We start from the raw sequence: 27,389 nt of genomic DNA, 5'->3' as shown, positions 1-27,389 counted from the left end.
AGATGAAGTAACAGCAAAAATAATGAAAAATAACAGCATCAGCACACACGCGGCTGGAATGAGGCCAACTCAATGTTGTTTTTAAAAAGAGTTGAGTTACATTTACTTATTAAGGCGTTTTTGTCCTATAACATTCTGTTATTGTTTGGTGACTATTAGGATGATAAAGAGTCATACAGCGTTAAATAGCTACTGAAAGAGCTTGTATGCAGTTTGTGTATGTTCATTGCGAATTATTATCTGATTACTGTATTCTTCAGTTTTTATTAGTAGTTTTTATTTGGTGGAATACATTGTTCTCATTTTATGGGGATTGTGATTTTATTGATTTGAGAGTTTCACTTTGATATGAAGTCACACTTCCAGCAGTCATTTCAACACACTGAAACCGAAATGAATTTCTTGTTGTGTTTGTTGATTTTGTGTGACAGAAATAGAATACCGAATGTGCCACCAGTAAACACTGCCTCTTCTGTGTGTGCAACATCTATAATAATATTATCTGCTAATACCATAACATTAAATCTGATTGGTTTGGATTGGTGACATCATATGTAAATGATATGCGGCCCGTGAGACTTGCACTTGGACCATTGTGCGGCCCAGTGAAAAAAAAAGCTTGAGAACCACTGCTCTACTGGAAGAAATGTCTGAATGTCCAGGTTTCCCAAACAATGGCGGAACTGACCCCCAACAGCCCAAATGATAGTCCGAAAGATGAGGGACAAATGATGATGGGCAATACACCAAAATAAATATATTTTTTGAATTGAGTCCAAATCTATAAGGGGTCTCGGGTCCGTCCATTCGCCGGGAACCGACCAGACAAAGGAGAACAAATAGGAGAATCCTTGATTGGAAAATTACAGTCAGTCAAAAGTTAGCTATAATGGGAGACTCCAATCTGGCACTAATTCCTTACTTTACACATGCAGATGTGCAAATGAAACAGCCTTGACTGAATAAGTAAGTGTGTCCTCTTTCTTTTGTGAAATAGACCTAACGGTAAACCCCCTTATACTGTGTGACTAATCTGCAATTTTGACACACATTGATTAATTATGAACAATGTATCACTTTTTATTGTAAACCTGTGGTAAAACATCGATGCTTGTGTTTTAAATATTCAAGTAAACCATAAAAATGCCAGCAAACGGTCACTTTTATCATGTTTGTTTTGTGATCACACTGTTTCCAGTGATTTCTTTCTGATAGTTTTCTGATAAAACTTCCATTTGTCGGTGAAATGATGGGTTTCCCCCCCCCCGGACCCCCAATGCCCATTTTAGAGTGGCCTCTTATTGTGGCCAGCCTAAGGCACACAATTATGCAATAATCATGCTGTCTAATCAGCATCTTGATATCCCACACCTGCGAGGTGGATGGATGATCTCGGCAAAGGAGAAGTGCTCACTAACACTGATTTAGACAGATTTGTGAACAATATTTGAGAGAAATAGGCCTTTTGTGTGCATAGAAAAAGTCTTAGATATTTGAGTTCAGCTCATGAAAAATGGGGGCAAAAACAAAAGTGGTGCGTTTATAATTTTGTTCAGTGTGTATATATATATATATATATACAGTATATGTATATACCATTTATATGTATAAATGGTGAATCAGAGCTACAAGCGGTGTGTCCATCCCTGCCTTCGTTACATCACGGGTGGGGACACACACCAATTGTGTGTGCACTGTTTGGGAGTGCAGAACGCACAGGCAGCTCTCGAGGGGGCTGCTTGCGCGGATTGTGAAGCTTTACAGATCCGAGTGCTGCACTCCCGCCTGGCTATCTTTGATGATCATGGCCAGGCTCGCGAACCTTGTGGTGTGGGTCCCGCATCCGCTGAGGCGACACGACGGCACTCATCATGGGGCTCGCAAATGGATCTGACAGGGGATCCTGAGACTGCTGAGGCACTTTCTCAGGAATCCTCTACCAGTTCGGATATTCTCCCTCCTCGTGCGGAAGCCCGTCCAGTGGCTTCTTCCTCATGAGTGGAGAACCCGATGCTTAAACTGTCTGCTTCCGAGGAAGCGGACATGCTCAGCATCAAAGGCAGGAATTTTGGAGAAGATTCGCCACCCCATGTCCCCGCATATGAGGAGCTGGTGGAGGTTGTCTCTCGTGCCGTGGTCCGTTTAAATATTAGTTGGCCACGTGAAAGCCAAGGCAGGAAGCGCAAAGCAAAAGCAAGTTGGATGAGCGCTTCCTGCAGCACAGAGAGCAGCCTCTTCGCCGGGGACTGCCATTGTTTCCCGATTTACACAATGAGTTGTGTAAATCGTGGAACACTCCATATACATCTCGCTTGTTCAACGCCACATCCGTGTTTATAGTAACATCGTGGGAGCGAGAGATAATGGCTACGGGATGATGCCTTGGGTGGAAGAGCCATTGGCTAGCTATCTTTCACCCGGCGCTGCATCATCCCTGAAGACCCCGATGCTGCCCACCAAACCCTGCCGTGATACATCTTCTTTGGTGGGCAGGGCTTCTATGGCTGCATGTAGGCCTGGTGCCAGTGTGCACACTATGGCGGTGCTGCAGGCTTACCAGGCGGACCTTCTTAACGATATTTATGAGGGCGAGCGACCAACACCTGAAGATATAGCTGAATTGTGTAAGGCTGCCGACTTGTCTCTCCGTGTCACCAAAGAAACGGCCCGCGCTATTGGCAGTTCTATGAGGCGGCTCCTCATATGCGGGGACATGGAGTGGCGAATCTTCTCCAAAATCCCCGCCTTTGATGCTGAGCATGTCCGCTTCCTCGGAAGCAGACAGTTCAAGCATCGGGTTCTCCACTCATGAGGAAGAAGCCACTGGACGGGCTTCCGCACGAGGAGGGAGAATATCGGAACTGGTAGAGGATTCCTGAGAAAGTGCCTCAGCAGTCTCAGGATCCCCTGTCAGATCCATTTGCGAGCCCCATGATGAGTGCCGTCGTGTCGCCTCAACGGAGAGGCGACACGGAGAGACAAGTCGGCTACTATGGTTGTCACGGAGAGACACCTCTGGCTGAATTTATCAGGCATCAAGTAAAAAGACAGGGCTTTCCTCCTTGATGCCCAGATTTCTGCCCCAAGTGGGCAGCCACAGCCATCCACCAGCTCAAAAAGAGAGTGTCGCCTCTAGAGCCCCTCCTCAAGAAGCATGGGGGCATAGACAGCGCTCTCAACCGAAAAAGGCTTCGGGAAGAGATCCATGCAAATGTAGGATCTCTTCGGGCTGCCCCACCGGTGGCGGAACGATCGAGGTCGCCTCCTCCGCGTAGCCCACAGGAAATCAATGTCGGCTTCCCGCCGTCAAGTGCACTTCGGGACACATCAGTTTCCAGTGAACACACGCTGCACTGTGTTCCTCCACCGGACAGGGAGTTCGGGTTTTACAGCCGCTGCTTCATAGTTCCCAAGAAGGATGGGGGGTTGCGTCCAATAATAGATATCAGGCACTTGAATCGGTCTCTGAGGAGGTTCAGGTTCAAGATGCTCACTATTCCCATCATCATGAATCAAATTCAATCCGAGGATTGGTTTGTCACGATAGATCTGAAGGATGCATTATTCCACGTTTACCAAATGAATGGATGCAGCTCTAGCTCCACTGAGGCTTCAAGGTATCAGGGTGCTAAATTATTTCGACGACTGGCTTATTATGGCCCAGTCACAAGAGCTGGCAGTTCGGCATCGAGATGTCATCCTTGCCCACATCCAGAGCCTGGGGTTGAAACTCAACACACAAAAAAAGCGTTTTGGCACCAGCTCAGAGAACCACATTCCTGGAAGTAGTGTAGGACTCAGTCACGATGCGGGCACAATTGTCTTCTGCATGGATCGAGTCCATCCTGGCCAAGGTGACCAGGATAAAGCTAGGCCAAGCCATCAATGTGAACAAATTTTCGAGAGTGTTAGGGCTCATGGCAGCAGCGTCTAATGTCATTCCATTCGGCCTGCTGCACATGAGGGCCCTGCAGTGGTGGTTGTAAACCAAGGGGTTTTCCCGGAGGGGGAACCCATTCCACATGATCAGGGTTACGCGAAGATGCCTTCGTTCCCTAGCAATTGTGGAAAAAAGCTTGGTTTCTGTCCCAGGGTCCCGTGCTGGGAGCATCATGTCGCATGTTGATAAAAATAAAATAAAAAAGCATTTAAAAAGTCAATATTACGAAATAAATTGTTGTGTCGTACAGAACCATATGGCCCAGTTTGTCAGGAAATTGGGTTGAATGAAGAGCAAGGACTCAAGGATGCGGACTAATGCGCTTTAGTAAATAGCAAGATAAACAAAATAATAACATAAACCACTCTATAGGAAAAAAATGTGGCAGCTGGACTAGACAAGATTTGACAGGATACAACAGGGAGCATGTAAACACAGAAAATAGGGAAGTAAACCAGTAGGGGAGAGCAGGTGGGGCAAATAAAGCAATAGTAGCAAGAAGGGTGTGTTTAAGATAATAAACAGTGGAGCACATGGCTTTGTTTTGTTTGTTTATTGGTGCCACACAAAACAACACGAAGACGCAGCCAATGAGAGCTCTCACCGACTGGAAGTCCACACTGAACATGGCAACATGTAAGCAAACGGCCCTATGAAAAACCCGATGTGTGCTACACAGCACAAGACAACAAGAAAGCAGGCAGCCGATTATAAACAGGAAAGCATTGTGCATGTTGGGACCCTCATATTTCGGAGGACTATATAACATCTGAATAGCAGGTTTCTTGCTAATGATCATTGTAATTTTGTCTTTCAAGAAAACTTATCTTGATATCCTGTACAAATTAATATGTATATACTGTTGTGTATGTTTAGGTGTGTGTATACAATGTATTAATGACAGAACAGAATGACTGACATGTAACTGTATCTATTTGTGTAGAATGCTCTTCCTCTCCATGTATGCATGATGGCACCTGCATCTTACACTCCTCTCATTCCTTCCACTGCGCCTGTCTGGCTGGATATACTGGAACGAGATGTGAACATGGTGAGAACAATCTTTTAAAAGAGAAATGTAAAATTTAAGAGGATGCTTATCCATATGTAACAGGGTTTAGGTATAGACTCGGATTGCAGCTGATTTGTCGTTGTTGTTGTTGTTTTAAATGTATTAACTCTCTATGGTAATTTGTTCAACCACTAACCTTACAGGACAAATTCATGCCATGTATTTTAACATGTTACGTTTGTATGTGCATGATCTCTCAGTGCTTGAATGCAGAAGGCCTTTGATTCCAGCCCACGGGACTGCAGTGCATCTGGATGTAAGGGTTGGCGGACATGTTCTGTTCCAGTGTGACCCTGGATACACATTAAATGGTTTCCAGATGGCCGCCTGTCTGCTGGATGGGTCATGGAGTACTCCAACTCCACAGTGTGGTGAGCAACTGAAAACTCATTATAAGGTATAGATCGGGCTGCAAGGCAATAATAATAATGATGATAATTCAATTCAAATATGTTTTAATCAGTTTCTCTTAAAAAGTGTCATCATATGCAGCCTCTATTCAAAATGTTTAAAAAATGTGTTCGCTAATATAGTTGAAGCACTGTATCTTTTCACCAGTGCCTGACCACAACTGTGGCATTCCTCCAAAGCCAGAGCATGGTGATCACTTCCTTGTTTATGGACCAAATGATGTACTTATTGCTATACAGTATTTTTGCTTTAAGCAATACAAACTGAATGGAGCCCCTCAGAGAACCTGCCTGGGCAACAACACTTGGAGTGGGACGGCACCAACCTGTGTCAAAGGTACCTGGACTCAGAATTTAGCTAGAAATGTATTTATTGTATGTTAATTAATATTGTCAATTAAGTTGTTATTGCTGTTGTTTCTTCAGTAGCTCTAGGTCCTGAAGTTCTTTAAAGTCTGAACTACTAAACTACTGAACTACTAAATCATGCTTTAATTTATCTTTTTGACTGAAATTAAAACCATTTCTTTGGACATTTTTTGGCAAATCTGTGGGTGACTAGATGGCCATTAGTCACTGCTTATTACCACTACCTATGCTCTCAAGCATACAAGATCTTCAGTAGCTATGTTTTCATCCACCTACTTTTATGCATTGGGATATCGCATAAAAAACATTGGATGAAAATTCTAGAAATGCACATTAAAAATACTTTGCACTCAATTGAGGCAGATAAAAAAAATGATCCGATAAGAAAACATGTCCATAAACTACGATGGAAACACATTCACCAAATAAATTCCTCGATGCACATCAAAAAAGTCATGTGAGTTTGCGCGATGGGATGACATAACTGGACTAACCAGCGGACCGATCTCGTTGTCCCGCATCTGAAATGCTGTTTTGGTCATTATGAAATGTCTGAGCAAAGTCTGTCATCAAAGTGGTTTGGAATAATGATCTCCCAGAACTGACACGACTTCGTTCCCAAACAGCAGGCATCTGAAAGCAAGATAACATGACGTGTTTATTCCATTTCATCTGCGTGCTCTGAGACTCAAGTCATTTATTATAAATGAAAAAAGACTTACAGTGGCTTCTCCTACTGCAGCAAATTAAAATTTTCTTAGTGATATTTGGCGCCAGTTTATCAGGAAGTGGCGATTTTCTTCCTTTCATCTCGCTGGATGGAAATAATTATGCAAATATGGATGGAAACATGTAGCTAGTGTATTTTACATAAAATCATTATTGCTATTCATCATTAGCGTGTATGTTATCTGGTTGCTATTTTATTTATTTATTTTCATATTTTCTTTTTGTTGGTAGTGCAGTGCTTTAATTAATCCTTTGCATTTCTTCTACTTACAGAGCTGGACATCATTTCTGGAGCAGATAATGAACAAAACAAAGGCAAACACAAACATACTGGACAAGATGAAGTGGGCCATTCCAAGAACAAAACTTCAGAAAAAGAAGAAAATGAGTCAAAACCAGACAAAGATAGACTAAAGAAAACTCCCCCTGGAAATGATGATGGGGGACTAGATTTAGAGCTGGGAAAAGATATAGGCAAAGATATTGGGAGTAATTTTGTACAAGAAAAGCCTAAAGTTGAAAATAAGGATACTGACAGCAACATTAACACAATTGAAAAGAAAGAAACTGGAGGGGATAAGGATAATCTTAAACTCCTTGACAAAGATGGACATCTAAATATTAGAGAAAAAGATGGCAGTCCAACAAAAGATTTGGACATGGATTTCATAGATATTGTGTTGATAGACAATAATCAGACAGCAAAGGACAAAACCAAAGATGGCGGCATGGACAAAGGACAAAAAATAACCGATGGACCCCAATACACCATAAGCCTGACCAAGGATGAGAAAGAAAACATTCTTTATGAAATAGATATCATACACAGAGGGAATAACACTGAATTTTTAAATAGGAATGACATAGAAGAAAATCTGGGGACACTGCCTCAAAAAGAAACAGAAGAACTCCCAACAGCTACTACTGGCAATGACAGCACAGAAGTCATACCAACAGTGAGCACAACTACCGAAAGAGTGACAACGAGGGTTAAACCTATGGAAAAGGTCAAAGTGGATACAGTAAATGAAAAGACAGCAGAGCAAGTTTTGCAACAAGAAACGAATAGAGAATCTCAATCAAACCTAAAGAATGAAGGTGAATATCCTCAAGCATCTTATTGAAACCCTACGAACATCTCTACAATGATACACATTCATTAGACCGTTTCTTTGGGTTAGAATGAAAACAAACACTATTTATACAGAGAAATGTATGCAACTAATAATATTTTATAGTGAAGTGCTGGTTGAACATGTTTGAGAATCTAGCTGCATTCTTTAGAGTCTTCAGCTTGTCAAAGGATAGTCTATATTGGCGCTGTCCTAAATTTGCCAATTGGTGTGGACTTGGATGCCCTGTTTTATGATTCAGACCTCTTCTGGCTACTGTCCACCTTTTTAAGAAGCTGTAGTGATGCAGACTTAACTACTCAACATTATATGGTATATTATGTCACCAAAGTAAAATATTCAGAGGATGACTGTAGGAGCTGTGGGTAGAGGACAGGGCTAATGTGGCATCTGATATTTAAATTAAGCACCTAGATGCAGCAGTCAACTTGATAGGTGCAAAAGATGATTTGGGAAATGCTAACTTTAGCCTGCTAGCATTGATCCCACCCACCCTTCAAATCGCCGTCCAAAGCCACGCCTCCTCCAAAACACATGAATGTGCACAGAGCAGAAGCGAGGCGACCACAGACAACGTTATTGGATTACATCGTGTGTTATTCACAGGTGAGAAAGCCTAACAGTACAGTGAGTAACAATACTACAACAACCAACTTAAACAACTGTTTGCCTGCCATTCTCGCTCTGTCTGCACAGCGTACGTGAACGCGCAGATGACGTATGATGTCTGTGTGAACAGGCTGCGCAGTGATATGCAAACACACGCTGACTGACAGGGAACATGTTAGCATGTAATTCGGACCGAATGCAATGATTGAACGAACATTTTATGGTCCTACGCTTTCCACAGATGATATATATTTGGGTGTGACGAGATTTCTCACAGAGAGAGTACTTTGATTACGGTTTGCACTTAATAAGACTAAGAAAAAACTGTATTTTATTTTAGCTATTTACACAGTTTTTATTTCTTTGTTCAATTTGTGGAAAGGAGTTCAGTTAGGAGGTTCAACACAGCCTCAATCAGAAGTTCTGGAAGCTCAGAGTTCATGAACAGTAAGGTCTGAAGAGACTCATTTGAAATCATACTTGAGAGAAGCCAGTCAGTTGAGTTTGTGGCAGAACCTTTTACAGTGCTTGTATATTGTTGTCTTTCAATACATTTGATAATTCATACTTATAAAGTAGAACTGAAATTACATTCATTACAAGATTATTTGTTAAAACATTTTAAAAATGCACCTGCAGACTATTTCTTCCAGTCATGATTTTTGTCATTGAGGATTTCTATTAAATATTGTGCAAAAATCTCATTCTCGTGAACCCAATCTCGTGTCTCGTCTCGTGAGATAAGTCACACCCCTAATATATATATATATATATATATCGTCACACCCCTAATATATATATATATATATATAAATACATTTAGACCGCTCAAGATAGTGATTGCTATCAGGATATGACGAGACTTTCAACCCGCATAACAAAAACGGTTTCTGTAGAGAATCACCTATTGCACCTTTAATTAGCAATAATTCAAAATAACAAACACTCAGCATATCAGGAGAATATAAAACGCAGGAGCGAAATAACCACTAACCAAAGACGTAGTGATAGATGTAAGAATAGACTAAACAGGGAGTATATACAGTATACACTGACTAAATGAGTGAGGGACACTAGGAAACTAGGTCGACTAAGAAAATAAACACAGGAACTGGAACACATAAAACTAAACCAAAACTGAACATAAACCTGACATTGGTTCTTTTTAGTCGATCGAAAACATACAACACAACCAGTTTTGTCCGATTGCCAAATGAAATGAAATGATCCCAAAAGCATCATAAGCCTAAGTTAATCGTAGAGACCATTGGTGGCAATCTTTCTACAATCAACTTGCTTTTGATTTTGAGAATTGCTGCCCTGACAAATTAGCATTGGAATTGCATTTCTTCCCCCACCCCAACCTCTCATTTCTCAAAAGTCTTTTTACACAGTTTTTTTTTTTTTTTTTTTGTAGTTGCCCCAAGCAGTTGTAATTACGTGGATGAAAATGTTGGGTGTTATTCGATGGGATTTTGTTTAAAACTCTTGACTGGACAAATAGTAGCCTCTGAACGGTCATGTTTATGGGACTAATAACGTGCATAGGCCACACATAAGTAATACACCTGCTTTGAGCACTGTTACTGTACTCAGATAGGGTGCAATCACCCAAACCCAGATAACAATAACCATTGAAACCATTGCAATGTTTACATTTTTCACACTCTCACACTTTCTCTTCTCTGTCTCAGAGGGTGAAGGGAGACTGTGTCCTCGACTGGCACCATTGTATCATGGTTACTATGAGTCAGTACCTGGCCTCATTCCTGAAACAGTGGAGTTCTTCTGTAACCAGTCGTATGCTCTGAGTGGCAGCTATCGCAGGACGTGTCAGACTAATGGCACCTGGTCTGGCACACAGCCCGTCTGCATTAGAGGTCAGTGCAGTCTTAGAATTTCTCTCTTTCAAATATATAAAAGGGGAAAATTCACTACGAATGAATTAGAATAATTGAAAATAGCTTAATTTAAAAACACATGATTAAGAGCCATTATGTTGTATTGAATGTTTGGTGTGATTCCATTGTTTGACACTGTGGGTCTACTTTAACTGTAAATGAATACGTATAAATGCTAAATAAAGTCACAATAGCCTTGTTGAAACCCCACCAGTGGATGGACATTCTCAAAACATTCCTAGTCCTGAAATTGACACACAAGCTGGTGTTGGGATGTGCCCATTGAAACACTGGACACGCCACTGGGCTTTCTGTATGCACCAATAAAAACTGCTGGCTTGGGAATTCCAAATTTGGGGACCTCAATCCCATTGCTACAGAAAACTCGATTTGGCAAACTCCTCTCGAGTAATAATTCCATCGAAAGAGCCCTGACTGAACAACCATCTTTTAAGACAATTCTGCGCACGATTAATCTTGGTTGGTTGGTAAAGAAACTGCAGAGGAAGCAAAGACAGAGTGGACGAAACAGCTGCAAGTCTCTGTGGACGGGAAAAACTGTGAATGAAGATATGGATAGAACAAGTTATCACTGGCTCGAAAAACTTAGCAATGTCTTCTACCGTCTTCATTTACAGAGCATTTAACTTCGCGGGGTGTCCTGAATATAAAAGCAAGGGCTGCCAGAGGGAGGAATACGACGTTGGAAGATACAAGATGTCGAGGGGCCTGTCACACAAAGGAGACATTAAATCACATTCTCCAGGTGTGTGAAGTAACCCACGATGCAAGATGGAGTCCAGATGAGGGTAGAACCTATAAAAATAACTACGAAAACGAGCTTCATAAAACCTGACATAATGGTAGATGACGGCTGTAAGATTACCACCCTTGATGTATCCATAGTAGCAGGTTGTCGGATGGAAAAGATTTATAAGTTGAGGATTGGAAAATACGGCTCCCCAGACAATGTCATGGACTGGAACCAGCGCCCTGATCAAACACCACCCAGTGATCATATCAAGTAGGAGTCTGATGTATGGCCCTTTAGATCCCTACTTGATATGATCAGAGGTCAGATAGATATGATCAGAGGTACAGAGGTCAGACAGATCTCGCTTGGAAATACTATGATCTATATTCATGAGGAACTTGAAAACTTACGGAAAGTACCTTGCCATTCTAGATGACCTGCAATAGCAGCGACGACCTCGCCATAATGATGAAGACTTGATAACTTGATGTCAATTGCCAGAGAGTAAGAGACGTCATGTGTATGGAGGGAAGCACAACAATTTTTTACAGTGTCAGGACATGTGCCGTGGGATTACTATGTGTTTGTGTATCGGAACTGTGAGTTTAAAATGACATCTTCGAGCTTTGTTATAAATAAATTTGATAAACTCAGTACTGGACTGGAAGTGTGTCTTGTAGGGTTGTTTCCAATGCCTGCTATAGACTGAGCGATTTCGACAATCCTATAAGATCATTACAAATATCACTGCAAGACATGGATCTAATAAACTTGGGTATGATGTACGTTGAATCGTAGGCTACGACGCAAGTTATTATAAAAGAATAAAACGTCATCGGCATGCGCTAGTGGTAAACAAATAGAACAAGATGAATCGCACTCCAGCAATTGTGGATTTTATGTGCGCCGAATTGTGGATTTTTATTGGCTGGTCAGTATACGTAGCTCGTAACAGCAAACACACTGTTAGATGATCATGCTGAATTTGTCAGAAAATTATTGCAGGCTATCTTTGGTCGCAAGACCGTGACAACGGCCGTCTTTGAACCTCGCTCACTGTACGACGTAGCACACCGTTTAGGAGCCACAGATACAGAAATCACAACGATTGCTCATCTTTCATCTGGGACAGCCCAGAATCATACAGTGTTTACAGGGCAGCATGGTCCGTTGTCACTTCACATGGTGCTGCTCAGTACCAACCACTTTAGTGTCTGGTTAAGTTAGACTTTCGCACTGAAACTTGCAATCTGCACCCAAGTGTGATAACAGACTAAAATACGGAGTTTCACTTTAAAATAACGGATAAAGTGGTTTAGATTTGGGGGTGATTGGGAGGTTATTATAGACAGAGACCTGTGGGCAAATGTGGCCCTAATTCCAAGGTTACTACACTTTTCATAAGTAATCCTGAGATTTTTTTATGACCACAGACCAATCAGGACCTCTGTAAAATTGCTCACGTGAAAGATGCTGCTTTTTTGCAGTATAGTGTACAGTGTTACTATACTGAAGCATGAGGACGTACAGGGTGATGCCTCCTGTTGGCCTCACCAGCACCTTAGTTTTCCAATCCAGATACTGACCAGCTCAACCATGCTTAGCTTCGATCCAGGCGAGAGTTACAGAGCGATAGCTGCTGGCAAATGTAACTGCATTAACAACACACATTTTTGAGAAGCCCAAGATATTTAGCATATTAAAACTCAAAGTATTTTCATAAATACTGTGCTGACATCAGTATTTATGAAAACTAAGCTGTGTTTTGTTTGTATTCTTATTTACAGCATGCAGAGAGCCCAAAGTATCTGTGCTGGTCAAACAGAGAGTTCTTCCTCCCCACATCCCTTCCAGGTACTGTTTCACTCCATACATCAACACATGTGCAAATTTAGATTTACTGGTTTTCCATTTTAATAATGTGATATAATTCTCCCATTCCTTCCAAAGCAAAATGTTCAAGTAATACAGTTTATGTAATATGTGACCTGTAAACTTCCAGGGTGCTGGTAGTATTTCATTTATTCTGTATGTTTTTCTTCAGGAAAACACCTGTGCATAAGTTTTATTCTTCTTCTGGGGCAACCAATTTCTTAAGGGAAGTGTGGCCCACCCAGACCCCTTTCAGCCTCCCCCCGCTCCCACAGGGGTTTCACCATCTCTACACACACATTGAGTACGAGTGTATGTCCCCGTACTACCAGCACTCTGGAAGTGCACGCAGAACCTGTCTGAAGATGGGGAAGTGGAGTGGACGTCATGTCTCTTGTTCACCAGGTGAGGGCACACATGACCCAAAACAAACAGCACTGCAGGAGGTGTAGCGGGCTTTGTTGAAAGGATAACTCGTCCAAAAAATCTTTATTCATTTGATCACCCTCACATCCTTCCAATCCTGTATGACTTAGAGCAGCCTAAAAGCACCATAAAAGTAGTCCAGATATAACTTGTGCATTATATTCCAACTCTTGCTTCATGATTGCACATATTCAAAGTGTTGTAAACAAGGTCTCCTACAACAGGTTCACATGCATCAAAGGTTAAAAAACACGTTCATGCTCTCATAATATACATTGCACATCACCACATTTTTCAATGATTCTCAAACGACTCAACGGATGAATCAGTCTCTCTAAATCCCTTCTTTCTGTGAGCCTGCTCTGCTCTGATTGGCCAGATGGCCCAGTCTGTTGTGATTGGTCTACTGCTTACAGTGCACGTCGGAAACAAAATGCTCATTACCATAAACTTCCTGAGGCTTCCTAAAGCTCAGCGATTGTACACACTGTAAAGAGTATTTTACCATATCAATCTGAGCTCGAGTCCAATGATGAAACATTGGAAGAAATAGTTATTCAACCCGAATGTCCATCGCAAGGACGACTCGAGCAGGACTCAGTGTTTCTCAGGGATACGCTACTCAGTTTGAGGAACATTATGAGATGTTGCAACTGTTATTCCTCATATTTCCAATTTATTGCAGTGCACATGCGGGAACTGTATCAATAACGGTGCATACATTAGCCGAGCACTAACGTTAAACACTGATGTAACATAAACGTTTGTAACACAAATCTTGCTCCAGCCTTTATCTTTACTCAAAGTAGTGAGAACGACAGGCAATCTGCATTACTAGACACAGTTATAGGTAATAGTGTCCCACAGCTGATCAGCAGAAGTATTTCAGTAAGACAGTGATAACATGAGTGAGCCAGTTAACAGAAGACCTACACAATATAAAACACAAAACTACATATTTTGAACACCCGGTAGAAAATATATACAATAATTTGTCACACAGGTTGTGATTATGAGGAGCAAGCTGGTCCAGATAAACTGATAGTGCTGACCTATCTTTCAAGAGCAAGCGTTTAGCAAATCCCGCTTTGAACTAGCGTCAATAAAAGGACGTTTGAGGACGGATCAACAACGTACAATATAGGCGAGTATTATGCAGATATCTTTTCTAGTGACGTAGAACTGATTCAAAATACAAACTACTTGTTAAGGCGGTTTAGAGTTGATTCTTTTTTGGGAGACAATAACTTTACTTTTTCAGCTATATTACACACTGCCTGAAAGGGAATATTGGAAAAACCATAATAGTGGCACTTTAAATAGGTGTTTTCAGGGGGGTGTAATGAAATGAGGAATAGTGAGTTCTAAAAGTATTTTCAATTTGCTGTCTTATTGTAAATGTCAACAAAGTCACATGGATTTAAATGGATATTCCTTTTGTAATCTGCTTATATTTTAAGGTGAGCCTCTGGAAATAGACCTAGATTGTCAAGTTCAAAAGTTACAGAATGAAAGTTTCACATCCACATCTTGGATGTTTGTGCTTTATGAGGACTCTCTATAGATATAATTATTTGTATACTGTACAAACTTTACATTCTGTCCCTTAACCCCTAAATCAACCCTTACGGAAAACATAGTATGATTTATAAGCTGTTTTCCACGTGGGGACCGAAATTTTGTCCCCACAACATTAGTATTACTATCCTTGTGGGAACATTTGGTCCACAATGTAGGGAATGCATGGACCAAACACACACAACACACACACACTCTCTCTCTCTCACACACACACAAAATACACACACCTATAAGAGTGTCAACACAGGAAAATGCATGAGGTAGTGAGGAAGTAATAAAAGACTTAATTGAGCTATCCATTATCCATAACAATCCAAATCCTCAAAGTGCTCTTTTATTGTTATATTCCATAATCTGTCAAGTATTCCTTGATTTTGTTTCTTCTCTTAGTTTCTTTTCTCTCTCTCTATGGCAGTGTGTGGGAAGCTGACGAACTTTGACCCTCAGAACCCAGCAGAAACCAAATGGCCCTGGCTGGCTGCCATCTACCGTTTGCCTGTTGCAAGCAAACTAGGGAAGTTAAGTGTGACGAGGACAATGGGGAAAAACATTGAACCGATGGAAGAAGAGAGTGACATGGATGGTTGGCAGCTTGTTTGCAGCGGAGCCCTGGTGAACCAGCGCAGTGTGGTTGTAGCTGCCCACTGTGTCACAGAGCTGGGGAAATTATATCCACTCGACACGGCCAAAATCAGAGTAGTGCTTGGCAAACAGTATCGCAGCGATCTGAGAGTGACCAAGGGACTGCAGCGATTACGGGTCCGTTTGTAAGAACACCAACAGCTAGAAGTTTGGACACACCTACTCATTGTTTATTATTACTGCATTCCACATTTTATACTAAAAAATAATAATTGTAAAATAATAGTCAGAATTTAAACTATGAAATATCCAAAACACCGCTGGGGGCCTCCAGGATACCCTGGCCTAGAATACAGCACTCTGTGTAATAATCATATGCTGCCAAATATTTTTGTATATTCTCTTATTCACGTCTCATCTCTGATTGGCCAGGTGTCCTCCATCACTCTCCATCCAAACTATGATCCACTGGTGCTGGACTCAGATGTGGCCATACTGAAGCTCTTGGACAAGGCTCGTATTGGAGAACATGTGAAGCCGATCTGCCTTCCGAACGCTCGGGATACAGTAGAAGACTCCAGGCCAGGGATGGTGACAGGCTGGTCCCTCTTACCTGACCAAGAGGCTGGAAATGTTGAGAAAGCACGCGTGGGCCGTGTGATTCTGGGCGATATTGTTCACTGTGAGCAGCAATACGCCAATCATGGTGTTCCTATCAGTGTGTCTGAAAACATGCTGTGCGGGCGACAGGGTGCGGGCGCTGGTCAGTCCAACATCTGCCCTGCCGACACTGGAGGGATTCTCATCTTCCCAGTCTCCAGTCCCACACCTCCACATGGACAGGGTTCACAAGAGTGGAAACTTTTAGGGTTGGTCAGTTTCGGACATGATTCTTCAAACTGCAACCCAGAGCTTTACACCGTGTACACTAATGTTGCTAATTTTGTCAACTTTATAGAGGGAAATATGACATAGGCTGACATGCAATATTACATCTCTGTCTCATTTATATTATGTCATGCAGTTCCTTCTATCCCTTATAACACTGCATTATGGGCTAATGTATACACTGGACGATGCAGTACACAGATGTATAGGACATAGACTTATACTTTAAACAGTAAGTCCAAACACAACATGAACATCTACCAGCACTTCCTACAGTATGTGCTGGCCTCGACTTCTCAGGTGATGTAAAATGAGTCACATCTAGTGATAGTTGGTTTTGCCTATAAATCTTTAAATTGTACATAAATTGTAATATTGTATTTACCATTGTAAGCATTATTGAAAGGTGTACATATTTACATATAATAACATATATTGTCATTGGTCAGACCATAACTCATAGTAATATGGACTGCAGTGACATTTACTCTGAAGAGGCAAGTGAAAAATAAAAGGGAAAATAATTTACAGAACAAAATTAAAACTAATCATATATTACAACATAATATTTTTTTCTAAAATGACAGTCCATCAGCTACACCGGTGAATACAATTTTAGAGCTAATTCTTAAAGTGTGATTAGAATATGAGGAAAAATGGCTAGAGACACGAGAGAAGTCTCTGAGAGGAAGCAGCGCCTCTATTGGAGGATTGGCCTCTTGTTCAAATCTAAATAAACTGGAAACACAAAATGTGTGAACACGTTTTAGCAACCGTTCATCTCAGTTCAATGAATTGATGTACTTCATTGCCTGTGATTACTTCTGATGTTTTCAGAGGATTTATTGACTAATGTTTCAAATAACAGTGCAAGTTCACACTCTCATATAATACTTTACTGAGGTCCATGATGGAGGGCTTGAGACTCGAGTCGATTATCTAATCAAGCTGACTATCAACTTGACATGACTATCTAATCAAATTGGGACTTTTTTTGTTGCCAATTTTTCTTTTCAAAGCTAAAGAAATATTTAGAAGCTGCAGCCATCTGTTCAGTACATAAATGTAATGCATATTTTAAGCGAATAAAAACTGAGGTAGTATTAAGGTGATGGAGGCATGCTGAGATAAGCAGTGATGTGATGAACATTTAAATCTTCAGTTAATAGAAAATGTAAAAACTTTATAATATTAAGCAATATAGAATTGGTTGCTTGTTAGTAGTGTAAGGTAAACGTTGCTTCATTTACCCAGAAGCTGTGTAAGTAACACCAGCATGTTCTTTATAGACAGGTTACAGTCAAATTAATATGCATATGCATTCGAGCAGATCCATGCAAATGTCAACCTTAGCATGAAAAAATAAAGTTTTTACCAAACAAAACCCTTTTTAAGCCCTGGTTTCTCCCTCTCTATGACATTTTTGGTGTTAACCACTTAAATTTTTTAAGCCTACCTTTCACTTTATCAGTGACTCCTTCCCAATTTTCTTCTATGTTCATGTCATCTCTCAAATACACTCCTGAGTACTTAAACCTCCCCCTTTTCCACTAAACTGACTCTCTTGACCCACTTGACTCTCTGTGGTCACAAAAAATCCCAGGATGTCTTTCGAAAGAGTAGGGGTGTAACCCCAGCATCCTGGCCAAATTTGCCCAGTGGCCTCTGTCCATCATGGCCTCCTAATCATCCCCATATATATATACCAATTGGCTTCATCACTGTCTCCTCTCCACCAGTAAGCTGGTGTGTGGTGGGCGTTCTGGCGCAATATGGCTGCCGTCGCATCATCCAGGTGGATGCTGCACATTGGTGGTGGTTGAGGAGATTCCCCCTTCCATGTGAAGCGCTTTGAGTGCTGTGCTGTCTTTACAACTTTGCTGTTGTAAAGTAGTTTAATTGAATCATAACTCATGCTGAATACTCCGGTACAGTAGGTGGCAGTGCGCACCTGATAAGTCATGGTTGCAGTCAGCCATAAAACTAAAATAAGAAGAAGGAATCAGCTGTGAAGTGGGACAGAACACACAGTTTTCGACCACACATTGTTTGATTGACCAACATACATATTTTTTGTTGCTTTCTTTTGGAAATAAATACTTAATTTAGCATTTATATTGGATATGTATATCTTGTATTATGTGCATCAAAGAATCCCTCAACCTTAACGCTGGCTTTAATTTTGGATTAATTTGTGGACAAACAGACCCTACTGATTTCATTAAGTCACATTTTACAGCAACAACAACACAAAATCATTTCAATCTCTTAGTGTCCAAAAGCAGGGCCTCAGAAATGACTAAATTATTAAATCGATTCTTTACAACTGGAATTACCAGTGCGTTTGCGCACAGACCGTCAAAGGTCAACAGTACGCCTTTAACAAAAAGAGTCCAAAAAATTGTCTAAAATATAAGCAAATTAATGAAAACTAAATTTAAATCAAACAAAATATTCAGTATCAGATGGAGAGAATAATAATCGTGTTTGAGATGAAAGAGTGGGGTCGTTTGATATGGAAAGAGTTCCAGATATCGGGAACCTGGTAGAGTGCTGGGAAGACTAAATTCTCCTTTTACCTTCTGGTGATCACACGTCAGGAAAGTGTCACAGAAGGAATCAACACTCACAGGATCAGACTTGCAATTCTGCAATTTCACTAGTGTCTAGTTTCCCTAACCCTTTAGGCATTGGTTTTCACAGGCGGCGTCCAGACTTCAGCTCGTTCAGTCACTCTTAACCCATGCATGCGTGTCCCTGTGCCATTATTCCACAACGCAGACATGCAGACTTTATCCACATGAAAAATAATCCAACAGAGTACCTTCACGACATGCTGATTCAACGGCCTTGTTTTTCCCACTGACTTTTCCAGACACTGGCTGCGTTCGAAACCGCATAGTCAATGAGTAGGTACTTAATTTCAATAAGTACTATGGGTACTATATAGCCAGATCATGTTGAGTATGAATGCGAACCGGACATCTGCCATGTGACCTGCGACGAGTTATCACAAGCGCAATAACTTAAAAGATACGAACGACATGTTTAATTAATCTGTATATATCTTGATATTGATGAAACTTACTCGGTTTGTGGTATTGTTGAAGAAACAGCTGCCCATTTATTTTATGAAAATATTTAGGGTTGATTTAAAGGGGACCTATTATGCCCCTTTTCACAAGATGTAAAATAAGTCTCTGATGTCCCCAGCGTGTGTATGTGAAGTTTTAGCTCAAAATACCCCACAGATCATTTTTTACAGCATGTTTAAATCGTCACTTTTTGGGGCTGAGAAAAACGCACCGTTTTAGTGTGTCTCCTTTAAATGCTAATGAGCTGCTGGTTCACAGCACAGGGGGCGGAGCCTAACCAGCTCGCGCTCAGTGAACAATCTCAACTCACGGAAAGATGATAATATCAAAACAGAAACTCACAGTAACGGTGTTCATTTCGACTCGGACAATAATGCCTACAGAGTCAGAGAATATATGATGTATGGAGTTGGAACTGATATAGTTTAGTTTAATTACGGTTATAACCTATGTGTCATTGATTGTAGCCACTATTAATACAAGCCTGCTGTAGGACCATGTCTGAATGATGACACAAAATATACTGATGAGTTTAATAAAGTTTATTGTATGTCACACAAAAGAATAAGCGTCAGTTTTACTCCAGAAAATCACTGTAAGAGCTGAGTAAACACAGTATAAGAAGTGCGTAGGTACATAAACAAATTTAGGTAGAGTTGAGGGAGCATTTTTCAAAGACAAAATAAACTCACCTCGTCTTCAGCGGGTGGCTCAGATTTCAGGAGTAAATAGAGAGAGCTATGTGAATGATTTCCATTACACGAGAGTAGATGTTAAAACTTCATGCTGATTTGTACTCGGCTTTCGCCAAGATAAGCAAAACTAAGACGTAGCTTTACAGTAAACTATGCTTCTCCATCCATTTACGCTTCTTTCCATATGGTGGTGTGACTCCCCTTCTGTCCGGCGTTAACGACTGCAGTGTACTTGGCGCGTCAGCGCACGCGACGGCTGCAACTACAGTGTGGTCTCCCTAGTGGACCAGCACGACAACCTTCTGGATTGAGCCGAGTAGGGGACATCTCTAGGGTCTTCAAGTGGGCACCTTCCGTCCTCAGTGTTTCGTCGACTAGCCCACGACACCTCAAGAGGGCTCGACAGTGACTCTGGCGTCCCAGAGTCACCCCCCTCCGTCCCCCACTCAACTCAGCCCAGCTTACTGACCTCTACATCCCTCCTGCTGCTGAGACCTAACCACAATCTCTCCGCAACCCAACCATACGCGCCAACCCGTTTGACTAAGGCTGTCGAGCCCCACTGGTGCGTTAAAGCAGTTTCAGTGGCAACGGTTCCGGATGGCATACCACCTACCGCAAAACACAATATCTGCCCAACCACCCGTCATTCACGCAATATCCACAGGAACGTATACAAATAAACCAACAGACTCTTCAAGTTTTCAAGAATTCTACGAAACCGTAGCGTGGCGGCCTGTACACAGCCAGCTAGAATCTTTCCGTCTCAACCACAGCCAGTTGCTGCTCCTTTCTGCTGCTTCAGATAAGTTCTTTACTGTGCGACGCAACTCTTCCGACGTCTGAATCCGACGTCTCTGAGGAACTGGGTTGTAGAGTGTGCCACAAAACCTCGACAACCCACTTCATCAGTTGAACAATGCGTGCTGATCCAGACCACAAAACAATATCTGGTCGTAGTGGTGGCAATCTCTGGTTAGTGGTGGCAATCTCAGATGGAAAAATAAGCCGTTGATCAAGATCAGCCAGCATCTTCCAGTCCCTAGCAGCTTCCAGTTGTCCTGGGCGAGAATTGGTGTTAACACCTTTTCTTGGTGGTTGCTCGCCTGGGCGGAGGAATATTGTCTTCTGCGTGTAATGTTTTGCTAGAACAGGTGGCAACTTATTGGTCATGTTACGCTTGCCTTCTAATGCTAAAGCCAAACATCGCAGTACTTGGTCATGGCGCCAAGTAAACCGACCTTGGCTAAGAGCCACCTTACATCCTGTCCAAATGTGCCTTAATGTGGCAGGTGATGAACACAAAGGACAAGAGGGATCCTCTCCTACCCAGAGGTTTAGGTTCTGCGGTGATGGGAGAACATCATATGTTGGCCTAATAAGGAAACTGATCCTACTCTCTTCCATTGACCAAAGGTCTTGCCAGCCCATCTTACGTTGTTCCACACTCTCCCATCTCATCCACTCTCCCTGCTTGGCCTGGGAAATGGCCTTTATACACCTCATCCTCTCCTCCTGCTGTCGCACCTTGTTGACTACCAGCTTCCTCCTTTGAGCTGAGCCTGCCTTGTGCCATTTAGGAGGAGCTAAACTGAGCCCAAAACCCCCTCTTCCATGCTTAACCTGTCCCACGATATCCCCAATTTGAAGGGCAGCCTTTGCCTCTACTACAGATTTCTTTGCTGACCACTTTCTACGAGTTTTTAACACAGGGGCTGCCTCCCTTACACATTTGTCGCGTGACTCTACTAAGGTCATTTCCAGTCTGACCTTGGCACACTTAAACTCCCCGGTTAAAGCAGAGACTGGCAGCTGCAATATTCCTTTACTATAAAGTCCTACTCTGCTGAGGCAGCGTGGAACTCCCAACCATTTCCTGATGTATGAACTTATCAACGCTTCCAGCTTATCCACTGTTGTCAAAGAAACGTCGTACACGGTCAGTGGCCACAGCAACCTCGGCAGTAGACCAAACTGAAAGCACCAGAGTTTTAGTTTGCCTGGTAGAGCACAGCTGTGTATCCTCTTCAACCCTTCCACTGCTTGTCGTCTAACTTCTCCCACCCGAACTGTGTCCTTTAGATCCCCATCGTACCATCTCCCAAGACTCTTCACTGGCTTCTCAGAAACTGTTGGTATTGCCTCACCATTAATGAAGAATGTTTTATCTACTACCTTTCCTTTAACTATCGAGATGCTCCTTGATTTAGAGGGCTTAAATTGCATTCGTGCCCATTCAATATTATCTGTTAACTTCCCCAATAACCGATTAGTGCAGGCTACTGTTGTAGTCATGGTTGTCATGTCATCCATGTATGCTCTGATTGGTGGTAGTCGCATCCCAGAAGCCAAGCGCTCTCCTCCTACTACCCATCTTGATGCCCTAATGATTACTTCCATCGCCATGGTAAAAGCCAGTGGAGAAATGGTGCATCCTGCCATTATTCCAACCTCTAGGCATTGCCATGCAGTGCTGAATTTTGGAGTTGAGAAACTGAATTGCAAATCTCCAAAATAGGCTTTCACTAAATTTGTTATTGACATTGAATGAATACATCGAGCCACAACACCTTCAACGCTTGGGAGACATTCTCATTAGTGCAGCAATGGCGAATGTGTACAACTTGCTGTGAACTCGATCAGGGCGGGTCTAAGTTAAAACGGCAATGTCTGTCAACACTCGTGGGTGGGGCCAGTGGCTTTAGTGACGTCACTAAAGCCGCATTCTGAAAACAGGTCGTTGGGAGACACTGCTTATGATTTATGGGGATTTAAAAAAAAGGAGTGAGTGGATTTTTATCACTGTAGGGTGGTTGTGTACACACACTGCCAACACACATTTATGTCCAAACACCTTACAAAAGTGAATTTTGCAAAATAGGTCCCCTTTAAGTTGTTATATTTTAAACCCTACTAATGTGACCCAATGTTATCCTTATAACGATAAAAATGTTTATTAAAAAATCATCTCTTGAATATGTTGTTAATTTCTTTTTTTTATATCCAAAAATGTTCTCCTTTAAGATTTCCTCTTTTTCTTGTTGAATGTACCTCTCGTTTCATCCCTCAGGCTTATAAATAACAAAATAATGATTTTTTATGAATTATGAAGAACTATTTAAAGATATTTAGCCTTGTCATTGTTCTTTTTCCTGTGTATAAAATATATTATGATGTACACAAACCCATGATCTTTATGTTTTCAGTTTTTGTCATTATGATTGTTCATTGTTAAAGATACAACTGTGGTATCTTTCCCTGATCTTGTATGTAACTATAAGTTCTGGAATAAAAAATCAGATGAGCGACAGGTACTCTAACACCTCATAACATCAGTAACTCGACAGCCCTACCTAGAATGGTTTTCCTCAGCATTTGTAATGTCTGCACAAAGGAGACGGGCAGCTGCTCGAAGATCACATCTTTGGAGAAAATGTCTCGGGTTACGTATGTAACCCTTGTTCCCTGAGAAAGGGAACGAGACACTGCATAGGTGACGACACTATGGGAACGCCCTTCAGCGTAGCACGTCTGAATTCATGAATGAAAACTAATCCAATCCTATTGGCGTTGCGTGATGACGTAGTGTGTGACGCCATATACAGATGTGTATAAAAGCACGCCGGCACACAGAAGAGTCAGCTTTGCTATGAAGCAAGTCGCTCCAGGCGTGGTGAGGCGTGGCAAACCGACGCAGTGTCTCGTTCCCTTTCTCAGGGAACAAGGGTTACATGCGTAACCCAAGACGTTTTTTTTCGAGGGAACTCGAACTGCGTCGGTGACTACACTTTGGGAACGAGATACCCACTATGCCACAACCAACCCGCCTGTCCCAGTGTGAAGCTGTCTTCAGGCACAACTAGGACGAGAGCACTCGTGCGCCGGGTGTGGAGGGAAGATCCAGACTGTAAGAATCTCATGAATGTGTGCGGAGTGGCCCAGCCAGCCGCTTCACATACGTATATCATGGATAGGTGCCCCTGAAAGGAGGGCTTTGGAGGACGCCATGCCTCTAGTAGAGTGAGCCCTCACGGTCATAGGTCAAGGCAAATTGTGCACCTGATAGGCCAGGGAAATAGTCTGAACGATCCAGTTGCTGATGGTTTGCTTAGAGGCGGGGAGCCCTTTCTTGGGGGACCCGAAACACACCAGCAACTGGTCCGCTTTCCTCCACTGTAAAGACCTCTGAACGTAAATGCTCAGTGCTCTGACAGGGCAGAGAAGATGAAGTCTTCCGTCTTCAGCCGTCACATGAGGTGGGGGATGAAACGCCTGCAGAACCGTAGACCTCGCCATAATGGCCGGCACCTTAGGGACGTAGCCCAAACTGGGGTGCAGGATGGCCTTGACTCTCCCAGGAGCAAACTCCAGGCACTGAGGAGATACCGAGAGTGCCTGGAGATCTCCTACCCTCTTAAGAGAGGTGATGGCAAGGTGAAAGGCCATCTTGAGAGTCAGGTTCTTGACCTCAGCCGACTCCAGGGGTTCGAAGGGGGCCTCAACCAATGCTTCGAGGACCACTGCCAGGTCCCAGGTAGGAACCCTGGTGCGAGTCGCAGGTTTCATTCTCCAGGCCCCACGGAGGAAGCGTACGACTAGCTGATGCCTCCCCAGAGGTCCATCACTCAGAGGAGCATGGAAAGCTGCAATGGCAGCCACGTATACATTGAGTGTGGACGGGGTAAGCCCAGCAGAGAAGCGGTCTTGGAGAAACTCAAGTACTGAAGCAACCGGGCAGTTAACTGGGTCCAATTCACGCTCTCTGCACCAAATGGAAAAAAAAAACATTTCACTTCAGGCCTTACGATTTCCTCGTGGAGGGAGCTCTGGAAGTGAGTATAGTCTCAACCACTCCCGCTGACAGGCCGGCTTCTAGGTACTGTGCCTCCTCAGGGGCCAGACCCACAGTTTCCACAGCTCGGGCTGAGGGTGGAGAACTGAGCCCTCTGCCTGAGACAGCAGGTCCCTCCTCAGAGGGATCTGCCATGGTGGGCCTGCCAGGAGTGATATGATATCCGAGAACCATACTCTGGCCGGCCACAACTAATAGTAGGCTGACCCCATCTCGACGGACCCTTTCCAGCACTCCCGGGAGCAGAGCGATCGGGGGAAAAGCATACAGCCGTAGCCTCGGCCACGTCTGTACCATGGCATCCAACCCCAGCGGGGGTGGATGCGTGAGGGAGAACCACAGTGGACATACATTCACTCGCCTTGAGAGATGACAGTCTCCGCTGGGACCACAGGAGGATCTGATGCACCAGTCTGCACAGAGGGCGGGACCTCAGAACACCCTGGTGGTTTAAATAGGACACCACTGACGTATTGTCGGTTCTCACGAGAATTTGGCGACCTTGGAGGTCTGGCAGAAAACTCCTCAGAGCTCGGAACACCGCCAACATTTCCAGGCAAATTATGTGCCATGAGGAATGATGGTCCTGCCAGAGGCCTCTCAAAAAGCGGCCGTCCATGACCGCGCCCCAGCCTGTGAGGGAGGCTTCTGTTGAAATCATTTTTCGGCGACATAACACTCCCAACTTGGGACCTTGGGACAGAAACCAAGGTTTCTTCCATATTGAGAGGGAACGAAGGCATCTGCGTGTAACCCTTATCATACGGAATGGATTTCCCCTTGAGGAAAACCCCTTGGCTTTCAACCACCACTGCAAGGCTCTCATGTGCAGCAGGCCAGAAGGTATCACACTGGACCCTGCTGCCATGAGACCCAACACTCTCTGGAAGTGTTTCACTGTGATGGTGTGGCCTAGCTTCACCCTGGTTAGTGTGGTCAATATGGACTCGATACGTGCAGGAGACATTTGTGCCCGCATCGTTGCCGAGTCCCATACCACCCCCGAGAACGTAGTCCGTTGGTGTGGGTGTCAACACGCTCTTCTTCGTATTGAGCCTCAACCCCAAGCGCTGAATATGGCCAAGGACGACTGGGCCAGGATGAGCCAGTTGTCGATGTAATTCAGCATGCGGATGTCCTCAGTGGGGCCAGAGCTGCATCCATGCACTTGGTGAATGTGCGAGGGGAGAGTGCTAGGCCAAATGGAAAAACCCGATATTGGTATGCTTCGCCCCCGAAAGCAAACCTCAGGAACCTCCTGTGAGATGGAAGGATGGAGACGTGAAAGTATGCGTCCTTTAGATCTATCGTGACAAACCAATCCTCGGATTGAATTTGACTCAAGATAATGTGGATAGTGAGCATCTTGAACCTGAACCTCCTCAGAGACCGGTTCAAGTGCGTTAGGTCTAGAATTGGAAGCAACCCTCCATTCCTCTTGGGAACTATGAAGTACCGGCTGTAGAACCCGGACTCCCTGACTGGTGGGGGAACATGCTCTATGGCCCCTTTTTCCAGCAGCGAGTGAACTTCCTGTTCTAACACCAGACCCTGCTCTGGGTGTACTGAAGTCCAGACCACCCCGTTGAATTTTGGTGGGCGGACCTGGAACTGCAGTCTGTACTTCCCACAACTTGTGTGTGTCCCCAGCCGTAATGTAACGTGGGCACGGGAACACACACTTCTTAAATTGCTCGCTTGCCATCTTGATATATATAGTCTAACAGACAAAACAACACCAAATAGGACAAACTGATTTCACACACACAGAGTGCTTGCTGAATAGGAAAAAGCTGACTCTTCTGTGTGCCGGCTTTTATACACATACAGATGGCGTCATATGTATGGCGTCACACGCTAGGTCATCACGCAACGCCAATAGGATTGGATTAGTTTCGAACGCTTCTAATGAGTGAATCATTTTGCAAAGCAATTGGTTCAATTGACTCAAAGCTTTGAAAAGCTTCATTTCCCCGATCACTATTCGAACATGCTCCTCCCGAACTTTGTTAATAAAACATCATATAGGGAGCAAACAAGGCAGGTAACAAGGGAGGACAGGTGGGGCAAATGAATCAGATAACAAGATGGGCGGGGTTAGACAAGACACGAGAGCACATGGCCAGCAAATTACAAGCCATGTGCTCACACCAAACATGACAAAAACAAAAGCTCATGGCCAGTGAAAACAATTACAAGCCATTTGCTCAAACAAAACGAGACCTGGGGTCTGTACTATGAAGCCGGTTTGGGTGGCTAGCCAGGTAATTTTAAGATTAGTTTGCGCCAACCCTGGGTTTTAGGTACTATGAAAGTAGCTCGACTTTAATTGATGTTCGTCACCATTATCTTATGCTGCACGGCTAACCTGCTCCGGGGCAGGTTATGTTCTGGAATCGAGATCTCAGACTGAAGTTTGACAAATCAGCTGTGAGAAAAGAAACATATAGGTGACGTAACTAATTCCCTGTGTCTGTTGCA

The 27,389-nt window shown here is 43.1% G+C and overlaps 1 protein-coding gene across 1 annotated transcript in view; it reads left to right on the top strand.

The window, feature by feature from the left end:
* The window catches only part of pamr1b (peptidase domain containing associated with muscle regeneration 1b), a 59,270-nt gene extending 42,370 nt beyond the window's left edge, over positions 1 to 16,900 (top strand). The window contains exons 7-15 of the mRNA XM_056248301.1: positions 4,884 to 4,991; positions 5,213 to 5,383; positions 5,571 to 5,759; positions 6,794 to 7,618; positions 9,957 to 10,142; positions 12,705 to 12,771; positions 12,962 to 13,194; positions 15,212 to 15,555; positions 15,811 to 16,900. Coding sequence (XP_056104276.1) covers positions 4,884 to 4,991; positions 5,213 to 5,383; positions 5,571 to 5,759; positions 6,794 to 7,618; positions 9,957 to 10,142; positions 12,705 to 12,771; positions 12,962 to 13,194; positions 15,212 to 15,555; positions 15,811 to 16,353 — 2,666 coding nt within the window. The 3' untranslated portion in view covers positions 16,354 to 16,900. The remainder of the gene's footprint in view (positions 1 to 4,883; positions 4,992 to 5,212; positions 5,384 to 5,570; positions 5,760 to 6,793; positions 7,619 to 9,956; positions 10,143 to 12,704; positions 12,772 to 12,961; positions 13,195 to 15,211; positions 15,556 to 15,810) is intronic.
* The last annotated feature ends 10,489 nt before the right edge of the window (positions 16,901 to 27,389 follow it).

Source organism: Rhinichthys klamathensis, unplaced genomic scaffold (assembly GCF_029890125.1).
Source record: "Rhinichthys klamathensis goyatoka isolate OS25496 unplaced genomic scaffold, OSU_Roscu_1.1 h1tg000054l_1, whole genome shotgun sequence".
NCBI classification, from domain to species: Eukaryota; Metazoa; Chordata; class Actinopteri; order Cypriniformes; family Leuciscidae; genus Rhinichthys; species Rhinichthys klamathensis.
Note: the sequence above shows the minus strand (reverse complement) of the source record. Positions and strands in the feature narration are given on the sequence as shown.